The sequence below is a fragment of the Amblyraja radiata genome, chromosome 9, assembly GCF_010909765.2.
Source record: "Amblyraja radiata isolate CabotCenter1 chromosome 9, sAmbRad1.1.pri, whole genome shotgun sequence".
Lineage (NCBI taxonomy): Eukaryota > Metazoa > Chordata > Chondrichthyes > Rajiformes > Rajidae > Amblyraja > Amblyraja radiata.
The window spans coordinates 8,596,956-8,617,152 of NC_045964.1; the positions used below are offsets into that span (position 1 = coordinate 8,596,956).

Sequence of the window (20,197 nt, forward strand, 5' to 3'; positions counted from 1 at the left end):
ATGCGCCACGGTTGGTACTGACATATGAAAATGTGTTCCCACCAAAACCATCCATCCGTTCCCCCCAAAACCATCCATGCGTTCCCCAACCAGAAGCCTTGGCTGAACGAGGAAGTCTGCGAACTACTGAGGAACAGATGTCAGACATTTAAGTGTAGCGATGCAGGCTCATATAGGAAGTTGCAGTAGAGTTGCTGCCTCACAACACCAGAGACCTGGGTTTGATCCCTACTACTGGTGCTGTCTGCATGGAGTTTGTATGTTCTCTGTGTGACCTTGTGGGTTTTCTCCATGTGCTCCCGTTTCCTCCTGCATTCCAAAGACGTGCAGATTCATAGGTTAATTGGCTAATGTGCAGGATGTAAAAGTGGGTTAACATAGAACTAGTGTGAACGGGTGATCGATGGTCAGCATGGACTTGATGGGCCGAAGAGCCTATTTCCACGCTGTATGTCTCAAATTCTAAGTCCATGTACAACCTCGGTAAGACCATCAAAAAGGCTAAGAGGGACTTTTGCACAAAATTGTAGGATGAGGCGAGCGTTCCAACAGCTAGTGCAGGGCTTGCATGCCATCACTTCATACAAGGAAAAACTAAGTGGCAGCTCAAACGACAGCTAGACATCACTCCCGGACAAGCTTAATGCTTTACACGCTCACTTTGAAGCGGAGAACACTGATGTGTCTTCACGAGCCCACACAGGCCTCAATGCCATTGTCATCACTGAGGCCGACATCAGAAGATCCTTCATGAGGGTGAACCTTCAGAAGCATCTGGACCTGATGGAATTTTTGTGGACATCTTGGGCCTCTTATTGCTGAGATCTGGGGTTCCCACCGTCTTTAAAAGGGCATCAATAATACCATTGCCCAAGAAGAGTAAGATGACATGCCTCAATGGCAACTTACCAATGGCACTAATGTCTGTGGTTATGAAGAGCTTTGAGAATGTTGGTAATAGTGCATATCACTCGTACCTCAGCAAGAACCACTACAATTTGCCTACTGCCACAATCAATCAACGGGGGACATGATCGCTCTGGCATTCCACTCTACACTGTACCACTTAAATAATAAAATTATACACGTCAGGCTGCTGTTCATCAAACATAACGCAGCACTTAACACCATTACCCCCTCCAAACTAAGCTCAGGAAACTAGGTCTCTTCGCATCCTTGTGTAACTGGATCCTCGAGTTTCTCATCAACAGAACACAAACTGTATGAATTAGCAACACTCCTTCCATCAGCACAGGAGCACCTCAACGCTGTGTGCTCAGTTCCCTGCTCTACTCACTCTATACCCATGACTGTGTAGCCAGACACAGTTCCAACTCCAGCTTTAAATTTGCCGATGACACCAGATTGTGGACAATGATGAAACATAGAAACATTGAAAATAGGTGCAGGAGTAGCCCTTCAACCCTTTGAGCCAGCACCACCATTCAATATGATAATGGCTGATCATCCAAAATCGGTACCCTGTTCCTGCTTTCTCCCCATATCCCTTGATTCCGTAGGCCCTAAGAGATATATTTAAATCTCTCTTGAAAACATCCAGTGAATTGGCCTCCACTGCCTGCTGTGGCAGAGAGTTCCACAAATTCACAACTCTCTGGGTGAAAAAGTTTTTCCTCATCTCAATCCTAACTGGCCTACCCCTTATTCTTAAACTGTGACCCCTGGTTCTGGACTCCCTCAAAATCGGGAACAATTTTCCTGCATCTAGCCTGTCCAATCCCTAAATAATTTTAGATGTTTCTACTATTAGATCCCATCTCATCCTTCTAAATTCCAGTGAATATAAGTCGACTTGTTGATCCATTCTTTCATCATATGTCAGTCCCGCCATCCCGGGAATTAACCTGGTGTATTCCATCAATAGCAAGAATGTCCTTCCTCAAATTAGGAGACCAAAACTGCACACAATGGCGACCAAAACAGCACACAATAGTTTTGGTCTCAGGGTATAGAAGGGAGAAGGATAGTCTGATTGAATGGTGCCAGAATTACGATCTTGCTCTCAATGTCAATAAGACCAAGGAGCTGGTTGTTGACTTTAGAAGACGAAAGCCAAAGATCCACAAACCTGACTTCGTCAATGGGTTGGTGTTGGAGAGAATCAACTTCAAGTTCAAGAAATGCAAATTTCTGAAAATCTTTCGAGGGCCCAGCACACTGATGTAATCATAAAGAAAGCCCATCCACACCTCTACTTCCTAAGAAAATTAAGGAGATTCAGTTAGTCGCCGAACACGCTCTTGAACTTCCACGGGAGTACGGTAGAAAGCATATTGACTGGTTGCATCATGGCCTGGATCGTCAACTCGAACATCCAGGAATGGTGGACACTGCCTAGTACCTCACAGGTTCTAACCTCCCCACCATTGAAGAGATCTATAGGAACTGCTGTCTCAACAAGGCATCCAACATCATCAAGGACTTTCACCACCCTGGCCATGCTCTCATTTCACTTCCACCATTGGGAAGAAGATATAGGAGTCTAAAAACTGTGATCTTCAGGTTCAGGAACAGTTTATTCCCAGCAACCATTCGAACACTACAAATACCAACTAAACTATGAACCACAAACTGTTTTGGCTGCAGTAGGGACTTTTGGCGTTATTTTGCACAAACAGGCTTGTTTTAATTTGTTGGACTTTCTTTGGTTTATTGTGTTCTCTATGAGTCCTGTGTTTACAGACCTGTTATGCTGATGCAAGAAAGAATTTCATTGTTCTGTTTTCAGTAGATATGACAAGATGATAAGTCTATCTTCTATGACAAATAAACACTTGACTCTTGAGGTAGCTTACAAACTAATGATATGAACGTTGAACATTATAACTAACCCCCTCGCCCTTCCCCCCTCTCTTGCCTATGACCTACCTATTTGTACCCTATTCTCCCCTCCCCCACCTCCCACCCCTCACTCCCATCCTCGCCCCCTTCCACCCATATTCCTTCCTATGGCTTCCTAACTCACACCTCCTATCCTTTTCGCAACACTTTTTGTCTTTTCATCCCTGGCCTTTATCCAAACATCTGCCATTCGTATCCCCCTCCCTCACCTGTATCCATCTATGATTTGCTAAAGATAGACACAAAATGCTGGAGTAACTCAGCAGGACAGGCAGCATCACTGTATAGAAGGAACAGGTGACGTTTTGGATCGAGACCCTTCTTCACAGGCTTTATGTTGCCATGCCACCACAATCACTGAAAAAGGGACCAGACCTGAATTGTCACCTATTTATGTTTTCCAGACATGCTGCCTGACCCGCTGATATACTCCAGCACCTTGTGTCTTTTAATTGAAATGCTCGGTAGCTCAGAGAGTATTTTTAGAAAGGGAAACTTAGAAACATTTCAGCTCAATGACAATTTATCAGAACTATATAATGAAAGGTCTATGAAATCGAAGATAGACACAAAATGCTTGAGTAACCCAACGGGTTGGGCAGCATCTCTGGAGAAAAGGAATAGGTGAAATTTCGGGTCGAGACCCTTCATCCGACTCGGTAGGTGATGTTTTTCGGAAGTGTTAACTGTTTTGCTCTCCACAGACGCTGCCTGAGCTGCTGAGTATCTCCAGCGCTTACTAATTTTGTTTAGATTGCCAGCAATTGTAATATGTTGCTTTTAGATTACAGCCTTTATGCATTTCAAGGGGGAGCCAGACAGTGAAATTGTTCCTAAATACAAAAAGTTGGAGTAAAAGCTGGATGCATGACAGGCAGCATCTCTGGGAGAAGTTATGGGTGAAGTTTTGGGTCGAGTACATAGACAAGGAAGTGTTAGGTGTGAAAACAGGACAAAGGGAATGGAGTTCAAGGAAAATGTAGTATAGATAATTGTTAGTTGGGAGAAGGTAACAAAGCAAACAGATAAAATACAGTTGGATACAATAAGACTGGTTGGAGAACTGGGGAGGGGGAGAGGATGGAGAGAGAGGGCTACTTGAAGTTAGAGAAGTCAATGTTCATACTGCTGGGGTGTAAGCTGCCCAAGGAAAATCTGAGGTGCTGTTCCTCCAATTTGCACTGGGCCTCACTCTGACAATGGAGGAGGCCCAGGACAGAAAGGTCAGTGTGGGAATGGGAGTGGGAGTTAAAGTGTTGAGCAACCGGGAGTTCAAGTAGGTTAAGGCAGACTGAGCGGAGGTGTTCAGTGAAACGATCACTGAGCCTGCGCTTGGTCTCACCGATATGCAGGAGCCCACACCTGGAACAGCGGATACAGTAGATGTGGTTGAAAGAGGTGCAAGTGAACCTGCTTCACCTGAAAAGACTGTCGGTGTCCTTGGATGGAGTCGAGGTGGGAGATATAGGGACAAGTGTTGCATCCCCTGCGGTTGCAAGGGAAAGTACCTGGGGAGGGAGTGGTTTGGGTGGGAATGGACGAGTTGACCAGGGAGTTGCGGAGGCAACTGTGTCTGCGGAAAGGGGTGGATATGGGAAGATGTGGCTGGTAGTGGGATCCCGTTGAAGGTGGCAGAAATGTTGGAGGATAAAATTGTTCCTCTTTTGAAACTAATGCTGGAATTGATGAAGCTGAATTTTAGTTAAAAACATAAGAAGATATTAAATTGGCTTCTGGGCTAGCTTACAGCTTATATTTATTGTCAAATTAGGCTTGCCTCGGGTTGCGGGTGTGTGAGATAATAAATCCTATAACATTGTCTCCCAAGTGAGGAAGTGACAGAGAAAGAAACAGCTAGTCACATCTTTGAAGTAAGATGCCATAAACCAAATGGCCAATGTTTATGACAGAGAGAGGAACCAGGGAAGTAGAAAGATAAGATGCCATAAACCAAATGGACTATGTTTATGAGGGACCAAGTGACAGAGAGGAAGCAGCGAAAGAGCTAGGGTGATCTCTTTGAAGATAAAATGTCGTAAACCAAATGGCCAATGTTATCTTGTACCATGTGACAAAAGGCCTTTGATGTGATGCCTTTTCCTGTACCTCTGACCATGACTAATGTCTGTGGAATGTGCTAAGGTGACAAAGAAACACTATATAATGCAATGTAATTCTGTTGTTCAGAGAAGGGGACCGAGGACAGTCGAGTGTCTATATTGGTCACTTAGCTGGAATTCTCGCTCCCTTCCATCGGCCGATGTTAAGTAAAGTTTTGAACTGGTCTACCAAACAGTTGTGTGGTGTCTGTTTATTAAGAAGCGAACCTGGTTTAGTAGTTAAGAAAGTAGCTTTTTCAGAATGGCAGAACTCAAGACAACATTTTGCCCCACTTGTATCTGAGAAATGATAGCAAATGTTCTATTTTAATTTAATGGACATTCTATTGTTTATTATGTTATCTATGATTAGTTCAGTTTAGTTGAGAGATACAGCGCGGAAACAGGCCCTTCGGCCCACCCGAGTCTGCACCAAACAGCAGGTCCCACGGCAACTCGTCCATCCAATCCGGGCACGTGAGCCGTGCCTTTAGGGATGCCTTCAGATGCCGGTGAAAATGCTCCACAAGGCCGTTTGCTTGCGGGTGGTTGGCCATAGTGTGGTGCAGCTGAGCGCCAACTCAGAGGTGAACTACGCACCTCTGTCGGAGGAGGTGTCCACCCACTCACCAAAGCAGGCGATCCAGTGGGCAGTGAAGGCACGTGCACACGTCGCAGTGGAGGTATCTGCGCGCGGGACGACTTCTGGCCATCTCATGAATCGGGAAACGATGGTGAAAAGATGGGCGTCACCTCTGGATGGGGGCCGCGGTCCAACGATGTTGACGTGGATGTGGTCGAAACCCCGGTGTGGCAGGACAAAATGCTGCAGTGGCGCCTTGATGTGTCACTGAATCTTTGAGGTTTGACAGGGGATGCACACCCTGGCCCAGTTGCCGCCCTGTTTGCGCAACCGTGCCACATGAACTTGGCTGCCATCAGTGCCATTGTTGCCCGGATGGAAGGTTGAGCCAAACCATGAACCATGCCGAAAATCCGGCGGCGCCAGGCTGTGGGGATGATGGGTCTTGGCTGCCCGGTAGACACGTCGCAAAGGAGCGTGGTGTGCAGTCGACGCCTGGGGCCAAAGCGTGGATGGCATTGATGGCGGTGAGGGACAACGCATCTGCGACCCGGTTGTTTTTGCCTATGATGTGCTGGACGCAAGAACTCGGAGATGCAGGCCAAGTGACGCGGCTGCCGGGATGACCAGGGATCAGACACCTTGGCAAAAGCAAACGTGAGTGACTTGTGATCGGTGAAAGCTGTGAAACCCATGCCGTCGAGGAAGTAGCAGAAATGCCGGATGGTCAGGTAGAGAGCGAGGAGCACCCGGTCGAAAGCGCCGTATTTCTGCTCATGGGGTCTCGGGTGACAACTGAAAAAAGCGAGGGGCTGCCAGCTTCCATCGATCAGTTGCTCCAGCACTCCGCTAATGGCTGTGCCAGATGCGTCAACCGTGAGAGCAGTTGACACGTTGACCCATAGATGTACCAGCATCGTCATCTTTGCCAGCGCCTCTTCGGCGTTGTTGAAAGTGGTCGTGGCTGCGTCGTCCCAAACAAGCTCTCTCGGCTTGTTGGCATGGGCCTTGAACAATGGTTGCATGATCCTGGCGGCTGCTGGCACGAAACGGTGATAGAAGTTTACCATGCAGACAAACTCTTGGAGTCTCTTCACCGTAGAGGGTTTGGGAAACTGGCGATGGCCTTGAGCTTGGTCGGGAATGGGACATTTCCTTAGCCACCACCGTTGATGTGGTGGCTAAGGAAACTGATGGGAGGCCAAACTGATACTTGGCAAGGTCGATGGCCAGGCCATGCTCGCTGAGCCGCTGGCAGAGGTGTGCGCGGTGTTCCTGGCGAGAGCAGCTGGCGACGAGGATGTCGGCGAAGTAAATGAACATGAAGTCCAGCCCACGGCCCATCGTGTCCATGAGCCGTTGGAAAGCCTGGGAGGCCGAAAGGCATCCGTAGAAACTCAAAGAGCCTGAACGGGAATGAGAGCCGTCTGGGGGTTGTCGTCCGGGTGGACCAGAATCTGATGGTAGCCACGTACCAGGTCGATTTTGCAAAATAAACTTGGCACCGTCCAGATTGGCTATGAAGTCCTGGATGTGAGGGACAGGGTACCAGTCGGCCGTTGTGATGTCGTTGAGACGGCAGTAGTCCCCACAGGGTCTCCAGCCCCGATTTGGGGACCATGTGAAGCGGAGATGCCACGGGGTCTATGCCCATTTCCTCCATCCTGCAGAACTTGTCTATGGCCAGTTGGAGTTTGTCGGGAGGCAGCCTATGTGTGCGTGCATGGAGTGGCAGTCCTGTGGTGAGGACATGGTGCTTCACCCTATGCTTTGGGCTGGCCGTTGTGAACTGGGGGGTTATGATGTTGTGGAAATCGGCCAAGATCCGGGTGTACTCGTTGTCAGGGAAGGTCACCGAGCTGAGATGTGGCACAGTCAATTCGGCGTGGCACAAGGCAATCGACTCGAACATCTGAGAACCGATGAGATGTTGTCCCTTCACGTCGACCAGCAGGGAGTGCGCCCGGAGGAAATCGGCGCCTAGCAGCGGTTGCGAGACGTCGGCGTTATGTAAGCACTCTGTTTAATAATTAACCGATACAGTCCCGTCGCTCACACGTGCATCAAGTTAATATTTTACTACTACAGTGCCATCCGTCGCTCGTGAGCAAACCTGAGTTCCACTCCAACTGCCAATCCTTCGAATTCCAACTGCCGCCTTTGAATTCCAACCGCCTATAGTCCCATTCCCCTGATTGGTCGGCCCAGATCACGCCCGGTCCACGCAAGAGTTCGTGCCCAACCAACGACGGTTCAATACCAAAATGGGTCAGGCCGCCACACACTCTTGACTCTTGACAATTGCCATTTTACAGGAAATTCAAAGGAGCAATGTTTCTATTTCTTTATTTCATTATAGAGGGAATGAAAAGCCACAGATGCTTCTCATCACAATTAGTCAACAGAAAGACAGCGGGTTTCAATCCATTTACAAAAAAACATGCATTTAAAGCAAATAAGACAAGCTGAATATTTCTTCACAGTCACTCTTTGCAGAAACAGGGCATTAGGCAACTTAGCCGCAGTTGCACAAGAAATTCATTTTTCTGACATACAATTAATAAGATGTCAGCACATATGGTAATGTATATGAGGCATTACAACTGAATCACTTACAAAATACCCCTGCGCTAAAGACTCAGGAATTAAACTATTCTCAATCATTGCTACGAGATGCTAGAGGATAAAGTTTCCTGGTGCCTTCCCCTTTGGCCTGACAGTGTTCTCTGCCCAGTCTCTGTCAATGAAAAACTACAGGCTCCCAATGTCAAGAGGATTCTCACCATGACCCAACACACGTTTACTCACTGTCGGGTCATTCTGAGAATGAGACCCTTTAGAAACAGGATAGAGTGAATGTGTAGACGATGTTTCCACTGGTAGGACCAGAGATCATAGCCTTAGAATTAAAGGATGTTCCTTCAGGAAGGAGATGAGGAGGAATTTCTTTAGTCAGAGGGTAGTGAATCTGTGGAATTCTTTGCCACAGCTCCAAAGGCTGTGGAGGCCAAGTCAATGGATATTTTTTAAGGCTGATAAAGATTCTTGATTAGTACAGATGTGTGGGGCTATGGGTAGAAGGCAGGGGAATGGGGTTAGAAGGGAGAGATAGATCAGCCATGATTGAATGGCATAGACTCGATGGGCCGAACGGTCAAATTCTGTTCCTATAATTTATGAAGAAATGTAGTAACACACTACATGGATTCCTGTTATTACTTAGGTACACAAAAATGCTGGAGAAACTCAGCGGATGCTTGGGTTTCGGCCCGAAACGTTGCCTATTTCCTTCGCTCCATAGATGCTGCTGCATCCGCTGAGTTTCTCCAGCATTTTTGTGTACCTTCGATTTTCCAGCATCTGAAGTTCCTTCTTAAACACATTACTCAGATATTATCTCATTCCAGCATATAAAACAACGCAGACTAGGGGATATTATTATTGGGATTTCATCCTTCCTCCATCTCTGGCTTTGCGCCCAGCTTCATTCCCGGTTACCCACAGCCAGTGCCAGCGAGACAGGCCCCCAGCTCTAAAATCCCCTCCCCTCCCCTCAATCGCTGGCTCCTCCTCTAACCTACTTTTCAAAAACCCGCCTCTTCACCCAAACCTTTTCTCACCGTCCCGACATCTCAAGCCTTTGGCTCGGTGTCAATTTCCCGGATGGATACAATTTCTCTGTCAATGCAGGTTATTGCGAGGAGAACCAAATGTAACAGCGCAGGATACATCTCTCGCCCCTTATCAGTTTCCCAAAATAATAAAAGGCCCAGATTAGATCAGATCAGATGCACAGAGGCTGCACAGACACACCAGGCTGCTCGCCTCTCTAGGCGCTGCCGGCTTGTTCGCTCGGCAGTGGCGGGCTCAGTACAAACAACTTCCACACCAGCGCCGACTACAAAACATTTTCCGACAACACCGGTTCAAAGGGGGGGGGGGGGGCGTGTGAAGCAGCTTCTACAGAAGGGCCAACATTAAATACAAAATACGAAACCGCGGCGGGATTTGTGCAGGTGGCAACTGTGTGCGACATTGTCCAAAGGATCTGTAAATGGCAACATTGTGGGTGTTATGTCTTCGTTCAGCCCGCATATCACAACCATCTCCCGGCTCTCATCCCACGCCCTCTCCCAGCCGCCTCTCATCCCACGCCCTCTCCCAGCCGCCTCTCATCCCACGCCCGCTCCCAGCCGCCTCTCATCCCAACGCAGATGCCCACAACATGAATCCGATGCAAGGTAGCGACCGGTGCATTCAACCCAAGTAAAGGCGAGCGACAGGCACACAAACGGAAGAGAAGTGGGTGATAACCACCATTAAAGCGATAAAAGACATCCGGATAAAAACTGGAAGGTGACTGAGATGGAGAGATAGTGGGCAGACACAAGATGGAGGTAGGTAATAGAGAGGATGGAGGGACAGCAGCGAGATGATGGAGAAATTGGAAGAGAGGAGGAGAAAGATCACGGATAGACGGAGCAGAGAGGTGATGGAGGACAGAGAGAGAGAGAATAAAGGAGAAGAGATGACGGAGAAAGGGATGGTGGGGAAAGAGGGATGGCTTGAACAGAGGGGGAGATGATGGAGAGGGGGAGGAAGGGGAATGGTAGAGAGAGGGGAAAAGAGGTAGGGGAGAGATGGGGATGGGGGAAAAGTGGGGAGGGAGGAGGAGGGGGGAGAAGTGGGGAGGGGAAGAGAGGTGGGGAGGGGGAGAGAGATGGGGAGGGGGAGAGAGATGGGAGGGGGAGAGAGAGATGGGGAGGGAGAGGGAGGTGGGGAGGGAGGTGGGGAGGGGGAGAGAGATGGGGAGGGGGAGGGAGATGGGGAGGGGGGAGGGATGGTGGGGAGGGGGAGGGATGGGAGGGGGGAGAGGGTAGGGTGAGGGAGAGATGGGGATGGCGAGGAGAAAGGGATCCGCGGCTGATCAAGGCGAAGCTCTCTCCCCTCCAGCTCACTCACCGCCTGCTGGCTGCCGGCGCCCTGCCGGGGGGGCTGGGGCTGGGGCTGGGGTTCCCCGTGTCCCTGCGCTGCGGGACGCGCTTTACCGCCTTGCCACAGGTAATAGAACAAGCCGATGATCCAGGCGACACCGAGCAGGGCGGCAGCGTTGAGCCGCACCCTCCGCATCGTCGGCCGGGCACTGCAGCCGCCTGGCAGCCGCTTGCCCCTCGCTCCCGGTCCCGTCCCGTCCCGTCCCCAGCCCGGCAGCCGCAGCCTGCAGGACACCGCCGGGTCCTAACGCGCCGCCCCGCATCCAGCCCAACCCCGCCTTCGCCAACCCATCCCGGATAGCGCAGCCCCTTCCTACAAATGACCTGTCGTCATTCCTGGCCCATCCCAGTGGACCCCCTCCACAGATAGACAAAAAATGTAGTAACTCAGCGGAACCGGCAGCATTTCTGGAGAGAAAGAATGAATGAGGTTTTGTGTAGAGATGGGTGTCAGGGGGTTATGGGGAGAAGGCAGGAAAATAGGGTTAGGAGGGAGAAATAGATCAGCCATGATTGAATGGCATAGTGAACTTGATGGGCCGAATGACCTAATTCTGCTCCAACAACATGATCTTAAAGGGCCTGTCCCACTTAGGCGAGTCCAGGAGACTCTGCGCTCGCCATATGGTCGCCACATGTTCGCTGGTGGTCTCTGGTGAGTCTCCTTCATGGCCGTGAGGAGTTCCCGCATTCTGGGAACTAGTCGCGGCCTCAGTATGGTCGCCACAAATTTTTCAACATGTTGAAATATTTTCTGCGATCGAAAATTGGTCGCCATGGATAAAATCGATAATCCTGTAGTCGTAGGTACAGTTGTAGTGGAGTCGCCATGTAGTTATGGGCAGTCGAGTTAGTCGTAGGTAGTTTTAGTTTATCGCCTTTGCTGACCGCGCATTTTCATTGGCTCATTGGGGGGAAAAAAAACGTAAGCACGAGTTTTCAGAACCAAGGAAAACCGACCGGTAATGTTAAATGCCCGCCGAACATCATAGCTGTGTATCTCTGGCTTATTAAAAGTTGTCTGGCTTCTTAAATGTGTCTCCACTCCTTCTCCACTCCTTCCCCCCCCCCCCCCCCCCCCCCATGTTAAAGGACTTACCATACACTGTGCTAGCCGTCTTGATCTTCCCGTTCATCGCGATGTGTGTCTGTATCACCTTGGCTTTGCACCGTGTGAATTTCAGACAGCGATCCCCCGTTTTCCCTGGCCACCGCACTTGCGATGTGTTTGTGTGTGTGTTCCACTTGACAGTTGCCGGCAGTCTGCTGAAAAATCACCTAAGTTGGACAGGCCCTTTAGACTTCTTTGTCTGACCCCATCCTTACATTGTTACACCATGCCAGTGTTTATTTACAGTGGATGTTTGTAATCCTTCCACAGTGATCCTTGTGTTTTCGTCCATCCCTAATGCATTCCAAAGTCCCTACACTATCCCTAGTATGTTTCCACCTCTCCACTTATTCCCAATCCATTCTAGAGTCCCTCCACTTCATTCCAGGTGAATTCCTATATCTTTATTCCATTCATCCTCTACACCAAAGCTCTTTCTCCCATGCACATCCCAATGTCTATTCAATCTGTTCTGAGTAGCTCCTATCACATCCCATTTCCATTCACTCCATTCTCAGTGGGTTTCTCATCCTCTCCTGCATTATCATCCAGTCCTGATGCCCTTCCATTGATGTAGATCTCCCAGTTGCTAAATACTTTAACTCCCCCTCCCATTCCCACACTGACCTTTCTGGCCTGGGCCTCCTCCATTGTCATGGTGAGGCTCAACGCAAATTGGAGGAACAGCATCTCATTTTTTTGCTTGGGCTGCTTACACCCCAGCAATATGAATATTGACTTCTCTAACTTCAAGTAACTCTTGCTTTCCCTCTCTCCATCCCTCCCCCATCCTTGTTCACTGACCAGTCTGACTGTCCCCTTGATTAAAGTTTTATCTTTGTTTGTTTTGTTCTCACCTTCCCCAAGCTAATAATGATCTATTTTACATTTTTCTTGTGCTTTGTCACCTTTGGTGTCTTGTTTTCACACCTTACATTATTTATACCTGTTTCTCCCTCTCCCCTCAGTCTGAAGAAGGATCTCGAACCGAAACGTCACCCATTTCTTCTCTGCAGAAATGCTGACTCTCCCGCTGAGTTACACCAGAATTTTGTGTCTATCTTCAGTGTAAACCAGCATCTGCAGTTCCTTCCCACACCTTTAATTCCTGGCCCACCCAATGACCCTCCGATTAACTCCGAGTGAATCTGTCTCACTCCACCCATTCTCTCACTCATGCTGGTACTATTCCAAACTGATCCCTCAGTCCCTTCACTCCATTCACCAGCCCATCCTATGTCCTCCTGTCTGGGTTCACACCCAACCTTTTGTTTCCCACATTCTCTAAGATTTCACAGGAATCTGATGATAACTTTTTTACACAAAGGGTAATGGGTGAATGGAACGAGCTGCTGGAGGAGGTAGTAGTTGAGGTGGGTACTATCACAACGTTTAAGAAACATTTGGACATCTACATGGATAGGACAGGTTTAGAGGGATATGTGCTAAACACAGGCAGGTGGGACTAGTGTAGATGTTGGCTGGAGTGCGCATGCTGGGCAGAACGGCCTGTTTCCACACTGTATCACTTTATGACTCTACTAGATGAAGTGGGACCTGTTGGATCCCAGCATCACATGGGATGGCTGGTACCCGAACCCAATATTCCACCTCTACACCAATTCCAATATTGGTGGCCAGTGGGAGGAGGATTTTCTGGAGTGCTAGTATGGGTGTTGTTGCTGAAGGGACTGGTTTCCAGAGGGCTAGTATGGACATTGTGGGCCGAATGGATTTTTGGGCTGGCGGCTCAGTCACTCAAGCCTGTTGTGCTGGCAGATCACTCACTCATGGCCGGTGGGCTGGCAGTTGACTCACGGCTATTCCTTGAAATTACATTTCAAGCAGGGTGCAAGGCCACCAAATTCAAGTGCATTTTCTTACCACATCAAGCAGGGTGCACCAAATTCAAGTGCAGTTTCATACCATTTCAAGCAGGGTGCAAGGCCACTAAAGACAGTGAGTCGTGACCTCTCCCTCCTCCATCTTGCAGAGACTGAGCCATGCCCACACTTCTGGGTTTTATAGTCTCTCCCCCCTCCCACCAGAAGGTGCGTGGCCTTCATGGCGTGATTGACAGGAGAGAGAATCTCAACATTTTTTAAACACTAATAACTCTTTTATTTTTCATCGATGGGAAAATCGTCAGTACCTGATGAGCGGAGGGGGACTCTTAGTAAGATGGCCAAAAATTACAGCTGTACGTGGTAGCGTTTTGTCTAAAATCAATATAAAGCGCAAACAGGAAGTGGTCAAGATTAGACTTTTAATTATATAGAAGGCAAGGCAACTTTAATTAGGCAAGGCAACTTTAATTAGGCTTTAGCATTTCCAAACCAAAGGCAACGCAGCTTTAGCATTTCCTAACCAAAGGCAACACAGCTTTAGCATTTCCAAATGAAAGGCAACACAGTTTTAGCATTTCCAAACCAAAGGCACACAGCTTTAGCATTTCCAAACCAAAGGCACACAGCTTTAGCATTTCCAAACCAAAGGCAACACAGCTTTAGCATTTCCAAATCAAATGCAACACAGCTTTACCATTTCCAAACTATATTTTCAAACCACATTAAGGGCACTGACAGGTCAGTAAAACCACTCCCAGTTTAGTAGACATGTGTTCCGTGTTATTCACAGCTCAGACTGAGAGACGTGAGCCTCTCATTCCCCATCTTGCAGAGACTGACTGAGGCACTCAACACTTCCGGGTTTTATAGTCCCTCTGGAAGGGGCGTGGCCTTCAGGAGAGAGAATCTTAACATTTTTTAAACACTAATAACTCTTTTATTTTTAATCGATGGGAAAAATCCTCTTGTCCTGCGCAGCAGAGGGAGACTCTGTGTAAGATGACCTAAAATCACAGCCGTAAGAGGCAGCGTTTTTTCTAAAATCAATATACAGAACAGGAAGTGGTCAAGATCAGACTTTTAGTAATATAGAAGATGACGTGATCAATACCTTCCTTCCTGCAATCTAACCCTATCCTCACTATCAGCACACCGCCATTCTCTGTGACTTCTACAACGTACTAATAATATCCCCTACATTTCTACTCCAATTTATAATGTTAATAACAAACGGCAAGGGTTCTGGTAACAATCACTATCATCAGCAGTCAATTATGAAAATAATCCTCCACTTTCAGCCTCTGCTTCCTATCACCAAGCCAATTTTGGGCACAATTTGCCAATTTGCCTTGGATCCATGGCTCTAACCTTCTGGACCTGCCTTTCTCTGTACTTTCTAACCTGTTCCCATCACATTCATTTTCTCTCCACATACTCCATTATAAGGTCATAAGTGATAGGAGCAGAATTAGGCCATTCGACCCATCGTCTACTCCGCCATTCAATCATGGCTGATCTATCTCTCCCTTCTAACCCCATACTTCCTGCCTTCTCCCCATAACCCCCGACACCCGTACTGATCCAGAATCTATATATCTCTGCTTTAAACATATCCATTGACTTGGCCTCAGCCTTCTGTGGCAAAGAATCACACAGAATTCGCCACCCTCTGACTAAAGAAATTGCTCATCTCCTTCCTGAAGGAATTTCCTTTAATTCTGAGGCTATGACCACTGGTCCAAGACTCTCCCACTATTAGAAGCATCTTCTCCACATCCACTCTATCAAGCCTTTCATTATTCGGTAAGCCCCTGTATTTCTTCCCGCATCCCTAAGACATGTGGGTCAGTTGGTTAATAGGCTGCTATAAATTCTTCCTGGTGTAGGTGGAAGATTGGAGAATCAATGAGTGGGGGAGACGGTGGGATTGACAGGACTGTAAGAGAGATGAGATGTGTTGGAAGGAACTGCAGATGCTGGTTTACACGGAAGATAGACACAAAATGCTGGAGTAGCTCAGTGGGACAGGCAGCATCTCTGGAGAGAAGGAATGGATAGAAGGAATAGAGCGATGAGGTTGTAGATAAATAAATGGGGATTAGGTTTGCTCTGAGAACTGGTATTGACTCGGTGGGCTGAATGGCCTCTTCCCGAGTCATCATGAAATATAGCTCGATTCCTGAGCAGCGGGGAGCATCTTAACCATATCTACCCCGTTGAGCTCTGTAAGAATTTTGTGCATCTCAAAGATAACACCTCTTATACTTCTAAACTTCAATGTCAAGCCTACAAAATATCTCCCCATATGAGTGACCCAGGAATCAGTCAGATGAAACTTTGTCACACTCCTTCTGTGGTAAATTTATCCTTCAGTAGTTAAGGGGACAAAATTGTATATAATATCCGTGCTGTGATCCCAGCAAGACCGTGTATACTTGTCTGACATACCCTGCTCCTTTTCTCACCTCTCCCCTATCTCACTCCCCCATTGAACACAATGTTTAAATAACATTTCTCCTCCTCCTCTTCCCCACTCCCTCACTCACCTCTCCCTCCCTCTCCTTTCCCTTACCCTCAGTTGGTGCTCCCCGGAACCAAACAATTGGCCCCACGTGGGGAGGTGGGGGGCAGTGGCGGTGCACCCCGGTGCCAAACAATCAGTCAGCGCTCACCTCCCCCCATCCCATCCCACCCCCCCCCCCCCCCCCCCCCACAATGAAAATCTTGAATTTTATTTGGTAAATGAAACCGCTCCTCGTTTCCACCCCCCACAATGATATCCAAGTTGTTTTTTTGTAAATGAATCCTTACGTTGGGGGCGGCGTAGGCGCTCCACGGAGCCAATCAATCGTCACTACGTGGGGGGGAGGGGGGAGCAGCGTTGGTGCTCACCTCCCCACCATCCCCCCCCCCCACAAGGAAAGTTCTGGAATTTTTTTTTGCAAATGAAACATCTCCCCTATTCCACCCCCGACAATGAAAACCCCCATGTGGCGGTGGGGTGCGGCGTCAGTGCTCACCTCCCCACTTCCCACCAACCCCCCCCCCCCACCCACCCACAAGGAACATTTTGGATTTTTTTGGTAAATGAAACCTCTCCCCTATTCCACCCCCCACCCCCACCCCACAAAGAAAACCACAATTTTTTTTTGTAAAGGAAACCTCCACCCAAAAATTTGATTAAAAATGATCTTTTTTTTAAATCTCACTCCCTCCCTACCACCCTTGAGGTGGAATCTGCTGATCCCATTGTGATGTCATTGTGGCTGGAAGACTGCTCACGGGAAGGTTATGTAAATGAGATCCCATTGTGGCGTCATAGCTGTAACTGCGACTGCAAGGTCAAGTGATTCTTTCTGAAACTAGATTTTGTAAAATTGAAAATGTGAATAACTTGTAAAATATAGCATCAATCTGAAAGAAACTTGATAAACCACACCATAGGACGATTGTGAGTAACGTGGTGCAAAATTGTAGGGGAATCGTGCACCACTTTTGTGTAGTTCCGGGATCAATGCACACACAGGCAGACACACATACATAGTAACAGACAATATGAGAGTTTTAGATATATACTAGACTAAGTGGGACCCGTTGGGTCACATGTTCATATGGGAGGGCTGGGCTCCCAACTCAATATTCCACCTCTCCACCAATTCCAATATTGGTGGCCAGTGGATAGGTAGGGGGGGGGGCTTTCTGGAGCACTAGCATGGGTGTTGCAGGCCGAAGGGACTGGGTTCCAGAGGGCTAGTATGGACATTGAGGGCCAAATGGATTCTTGGGCTGGCAGATCAGTCACTCAGGCCTGGTGAGCTGGCAGCACAGTCACTCAGGCCTGGTGGGCTGGCAGCTCAGTCACTCGGGGCTGGTGAGCTGGCGGTTCACTCATGGCTATTCCTTGAAATTCCATTTCAAGCAGAGTGCAGGCTACCAAATTCAATTTCATAGCATTTCAAGCAGAGTGCAGGCCGCCAAATTCAATTGCATAGCGTTTCAAGCGGAGTGCAGGCCACCAAATTCAATTCCATAGCATTTCAAGCAGAGTGCAGGCCACCAAATTCAATTTCATAGCATTTCAAGCAGAGTGCAGGCCACCAAATTCAATTTCATAGCATTTCAAGCAGAGTGCAGGCCACCAACTGACTCACGTCCAGGCATCCGGGGTTTTATAGTCCTGCCCCCGGAAGTGTCGTTACCTTCATTGTGGTGATTGACAGGCGAGAGGACCAATCAGCCGATCTCAAGATTTTTTAAACACTCATAACTTTTTTTATTTTTCATCGATCGGAAAAATCTTCGGGGCTGCCTCAACGGAGGAGGACTGTAAGATGGCCAAAAATCATAGCGATATATGGTAGCATTTTTTTCTAAAATCAATATATAGCGTAGACAGGAAGTGGTGAAGATGAGACTTTTAGTTATATAGATACTAGACAAAGTAGTATCCATTGGGTCCCTGTCTCATGGGAGGCCTGGTTCCCCAACGCAACCCATTCTCCAACATAAGATTCCACCACTCACCCGTCCCCCAAAGCCACCAGTTCCCCCAATGCAATATTCCACCACTCACCCATAGCCCCAACTGTGCAGGTCGGCTCATTTTTAATGCAATATTCAACCACTCAACCATAGCTCCCATGGGTGGCCCGGTCCCCCAAAGCAACCCGTTACCCAACGTAAGATTCCACCACTCACCCGTTCCCCAACGCAACCGGTTCCCCCAATGCAATATTTCCCCCACTCACCCATAGCCCACAACTCCCTCATTCAAACTTTTAAAAATCAATTTTTTAATTCTTTAATGGGATGTATGTGCCACCGACAAGGCCATTAAACTTTGCTGTGGATTAATAATCACATATGTGCTGGGTTAGGCTGGCAGATTCTTCCCCTGAAGGAATCAGCGTCCTGGGATAGCAACATTGCAGGTTTGATTGGCAGCTTATGTAAATGAGATCACATTGTGACGTCATAGCTTCAAACTGCCATCTGGCGCGGCAGTGTTCAAGTCATTCTTTCTCAAACAGGATTTGTAAAGTTGAAAATGTGAATTAACTAGTAAAATATAACATCAATCTGAACGAACCACCGCAGGACAATTGAGTAAGATATTGCAATAATTTTAGCGCTAATGTGTACCGTTTTGCCATTGTTCCGGGATCACATACACGCGCATAGAAAGATAGAAACAAACCAGATGAGAGTTTTAGTAATATACTAGACCAAGTGGGACCCATTGGGTCCCATTCTCACATGGGAGGCCTGGTCCCCCAATACAATATTACACCTCTCCACCAATTCCAATATTCCACGTCTCACACATAGCCCCCAACTGCACAGGCGCGGCTAACGGATTCCTGTTGCGATGCCCCTGATAACCTCTCCGCCCCTCAAACCCCCACTCCGCCCCTTGCCCTTCAACACCCCACGCACTCACTCCAACCCCCCCCATCCACTTAACCGCTCGCCGGCGGCGCAGCCATTCCTTCCCATTGGGTTCCCATTGTGATGTAGAACACGCAGGTATTGCTGCGCAGGTGCAGCTAACGGGCACGGCAAGTGGAAATGGATTTATTAAAGCTTAAAATGTGAATAATTCTTAAAATATAACAACAATTTAAACGGTAAAGAGGGGATTTATTCAATCCATTCTTTCTTGTTGTGTCTCTTGCGTTCTGCAGCTGGGGGAGGGGGTCGGCTTCAGGCGGGGGCTGTCAGGGGCTGGTGTTGGGGGAGCGTCCTGCAGCCTGGGGGGGGGGCACGGCTTCAGGCAGGGCTGTCGGGGGCCGGTGGGGGAGGGAGGAGCGTCCTGCAGCTGGGGGAGGGGGACGGCTTCAAGCGGTGGGGGGGGGGGTGTCTTTCTTGAGGGCTAGTATGGATGTTGTGGACTGAAGAGACTGGTTTACAGAGGGCTAGTATGGACATTGTGAACCGAATGGATTCTTGGGCTGGTCCTGCAGCTGGGGATGGGAAGGCTTCAGATGGGGGCTGGCGGGAGCATTCTGTAGCCGGGGGTGGGAGATGGCTTCAGGCAGGGGCTGGTGGGGTGGGGAATGCTGCATTGGCCTACTGCTGCCGTGGCTTGCCGCTGCCGTGGCCTGCCGCTGCCGTGGGCCTGCCTCTGCCGTGGCCTGCCACTGGGGGAGGGGGTGTGCGGGGGAGAGGGGGATGGGGTGTGTGGGCGGGGTGGTGAGACTTCTGGACTTGTAGTACACTCATCCACGGCTTGTGGACTCGCAGTTCACTCAGCAACGGCTTGTGGACTCGCAGTTCATTCAGCCACGGCTTGTGGATTCGCAAGTTCACTCAGCCACGGCTTGTGGACTCGCAGTTCACTCAGCCACGGCTTGTGGACTCGCAGTTCACTCAGCCACGGCTTGTGGACTCGCAGTTCACTCAGCCACGGTTTGTGGACTCGCAGTTCAGTCACTCACGGCTTGTGGACTCGCAGTTCAGTCACTCACGGCTTGTGGACTCGCAGTTCAGTCACTCACGGCTTGTGGACTCGCAGTTCAGTCACTCACGGCTTGTGGACTTGCAGTTCAGTCACTCACGGCTTGTGGACTAGCAGTTCAGTCACTCACGGCTTGTGGACCTCAGGACTCAAGCTCGACTTCCGGACTCGGTGCGACTTCCGGGCTCGGCGCGACTTCCGGGCTCGGCGCGACTTCCGGGCTCGGCGCGACTTCCGGGCTCGG

At 48.8% G+C, this 20,197-nt stretch overlaps 1 protein-coding gene and 1 long non-coding RNA gene across 3 annotated transcripts in view; one reads left to right on the forward strand and one right to left on the reverse strand.

The window, feature by feature from the left end:
* galnt16 (polypeptide N-acetylgalactosaminyltransferase 16) overlaps window positions 1–10,757 on the reverse strand; it is a 139,172-nt gene extending 128,415 nt beyond the window's left edge. For both annotated transcript variants that reach the window (XM_033026641.1, XM_033026640.1), the window contains exon 1: window positions 10,507–10,757. In XM_033026641.1, coding sequence (XP_032882532.1) covers window positions 10,507–10,674 — 168 coding nt within the window. In that variant the 5' untranslated portion in view covers window positions 10,675–10,757. The remainder of the gene's footprint in view (window positions 1–10,506) is intronic.
* LOC116976753 overlaps window positions 5,916–20,197 on the forward strand; it is a 28,410-nt gene continuing 14,128 nt past the window's right edge. Inside the window, exons 1-2 of the long non-coding RNA XR_004413042.1 lie at window positions 5,916–6,000; window positions 8,497–8,506. This is a non-coding gene — a long non-coding RNA (uncharacterized LOC116976753). The remainder of the gene's footprint in view (window positions 6,001–8,496; window positions 8,507–20,197) is intronic.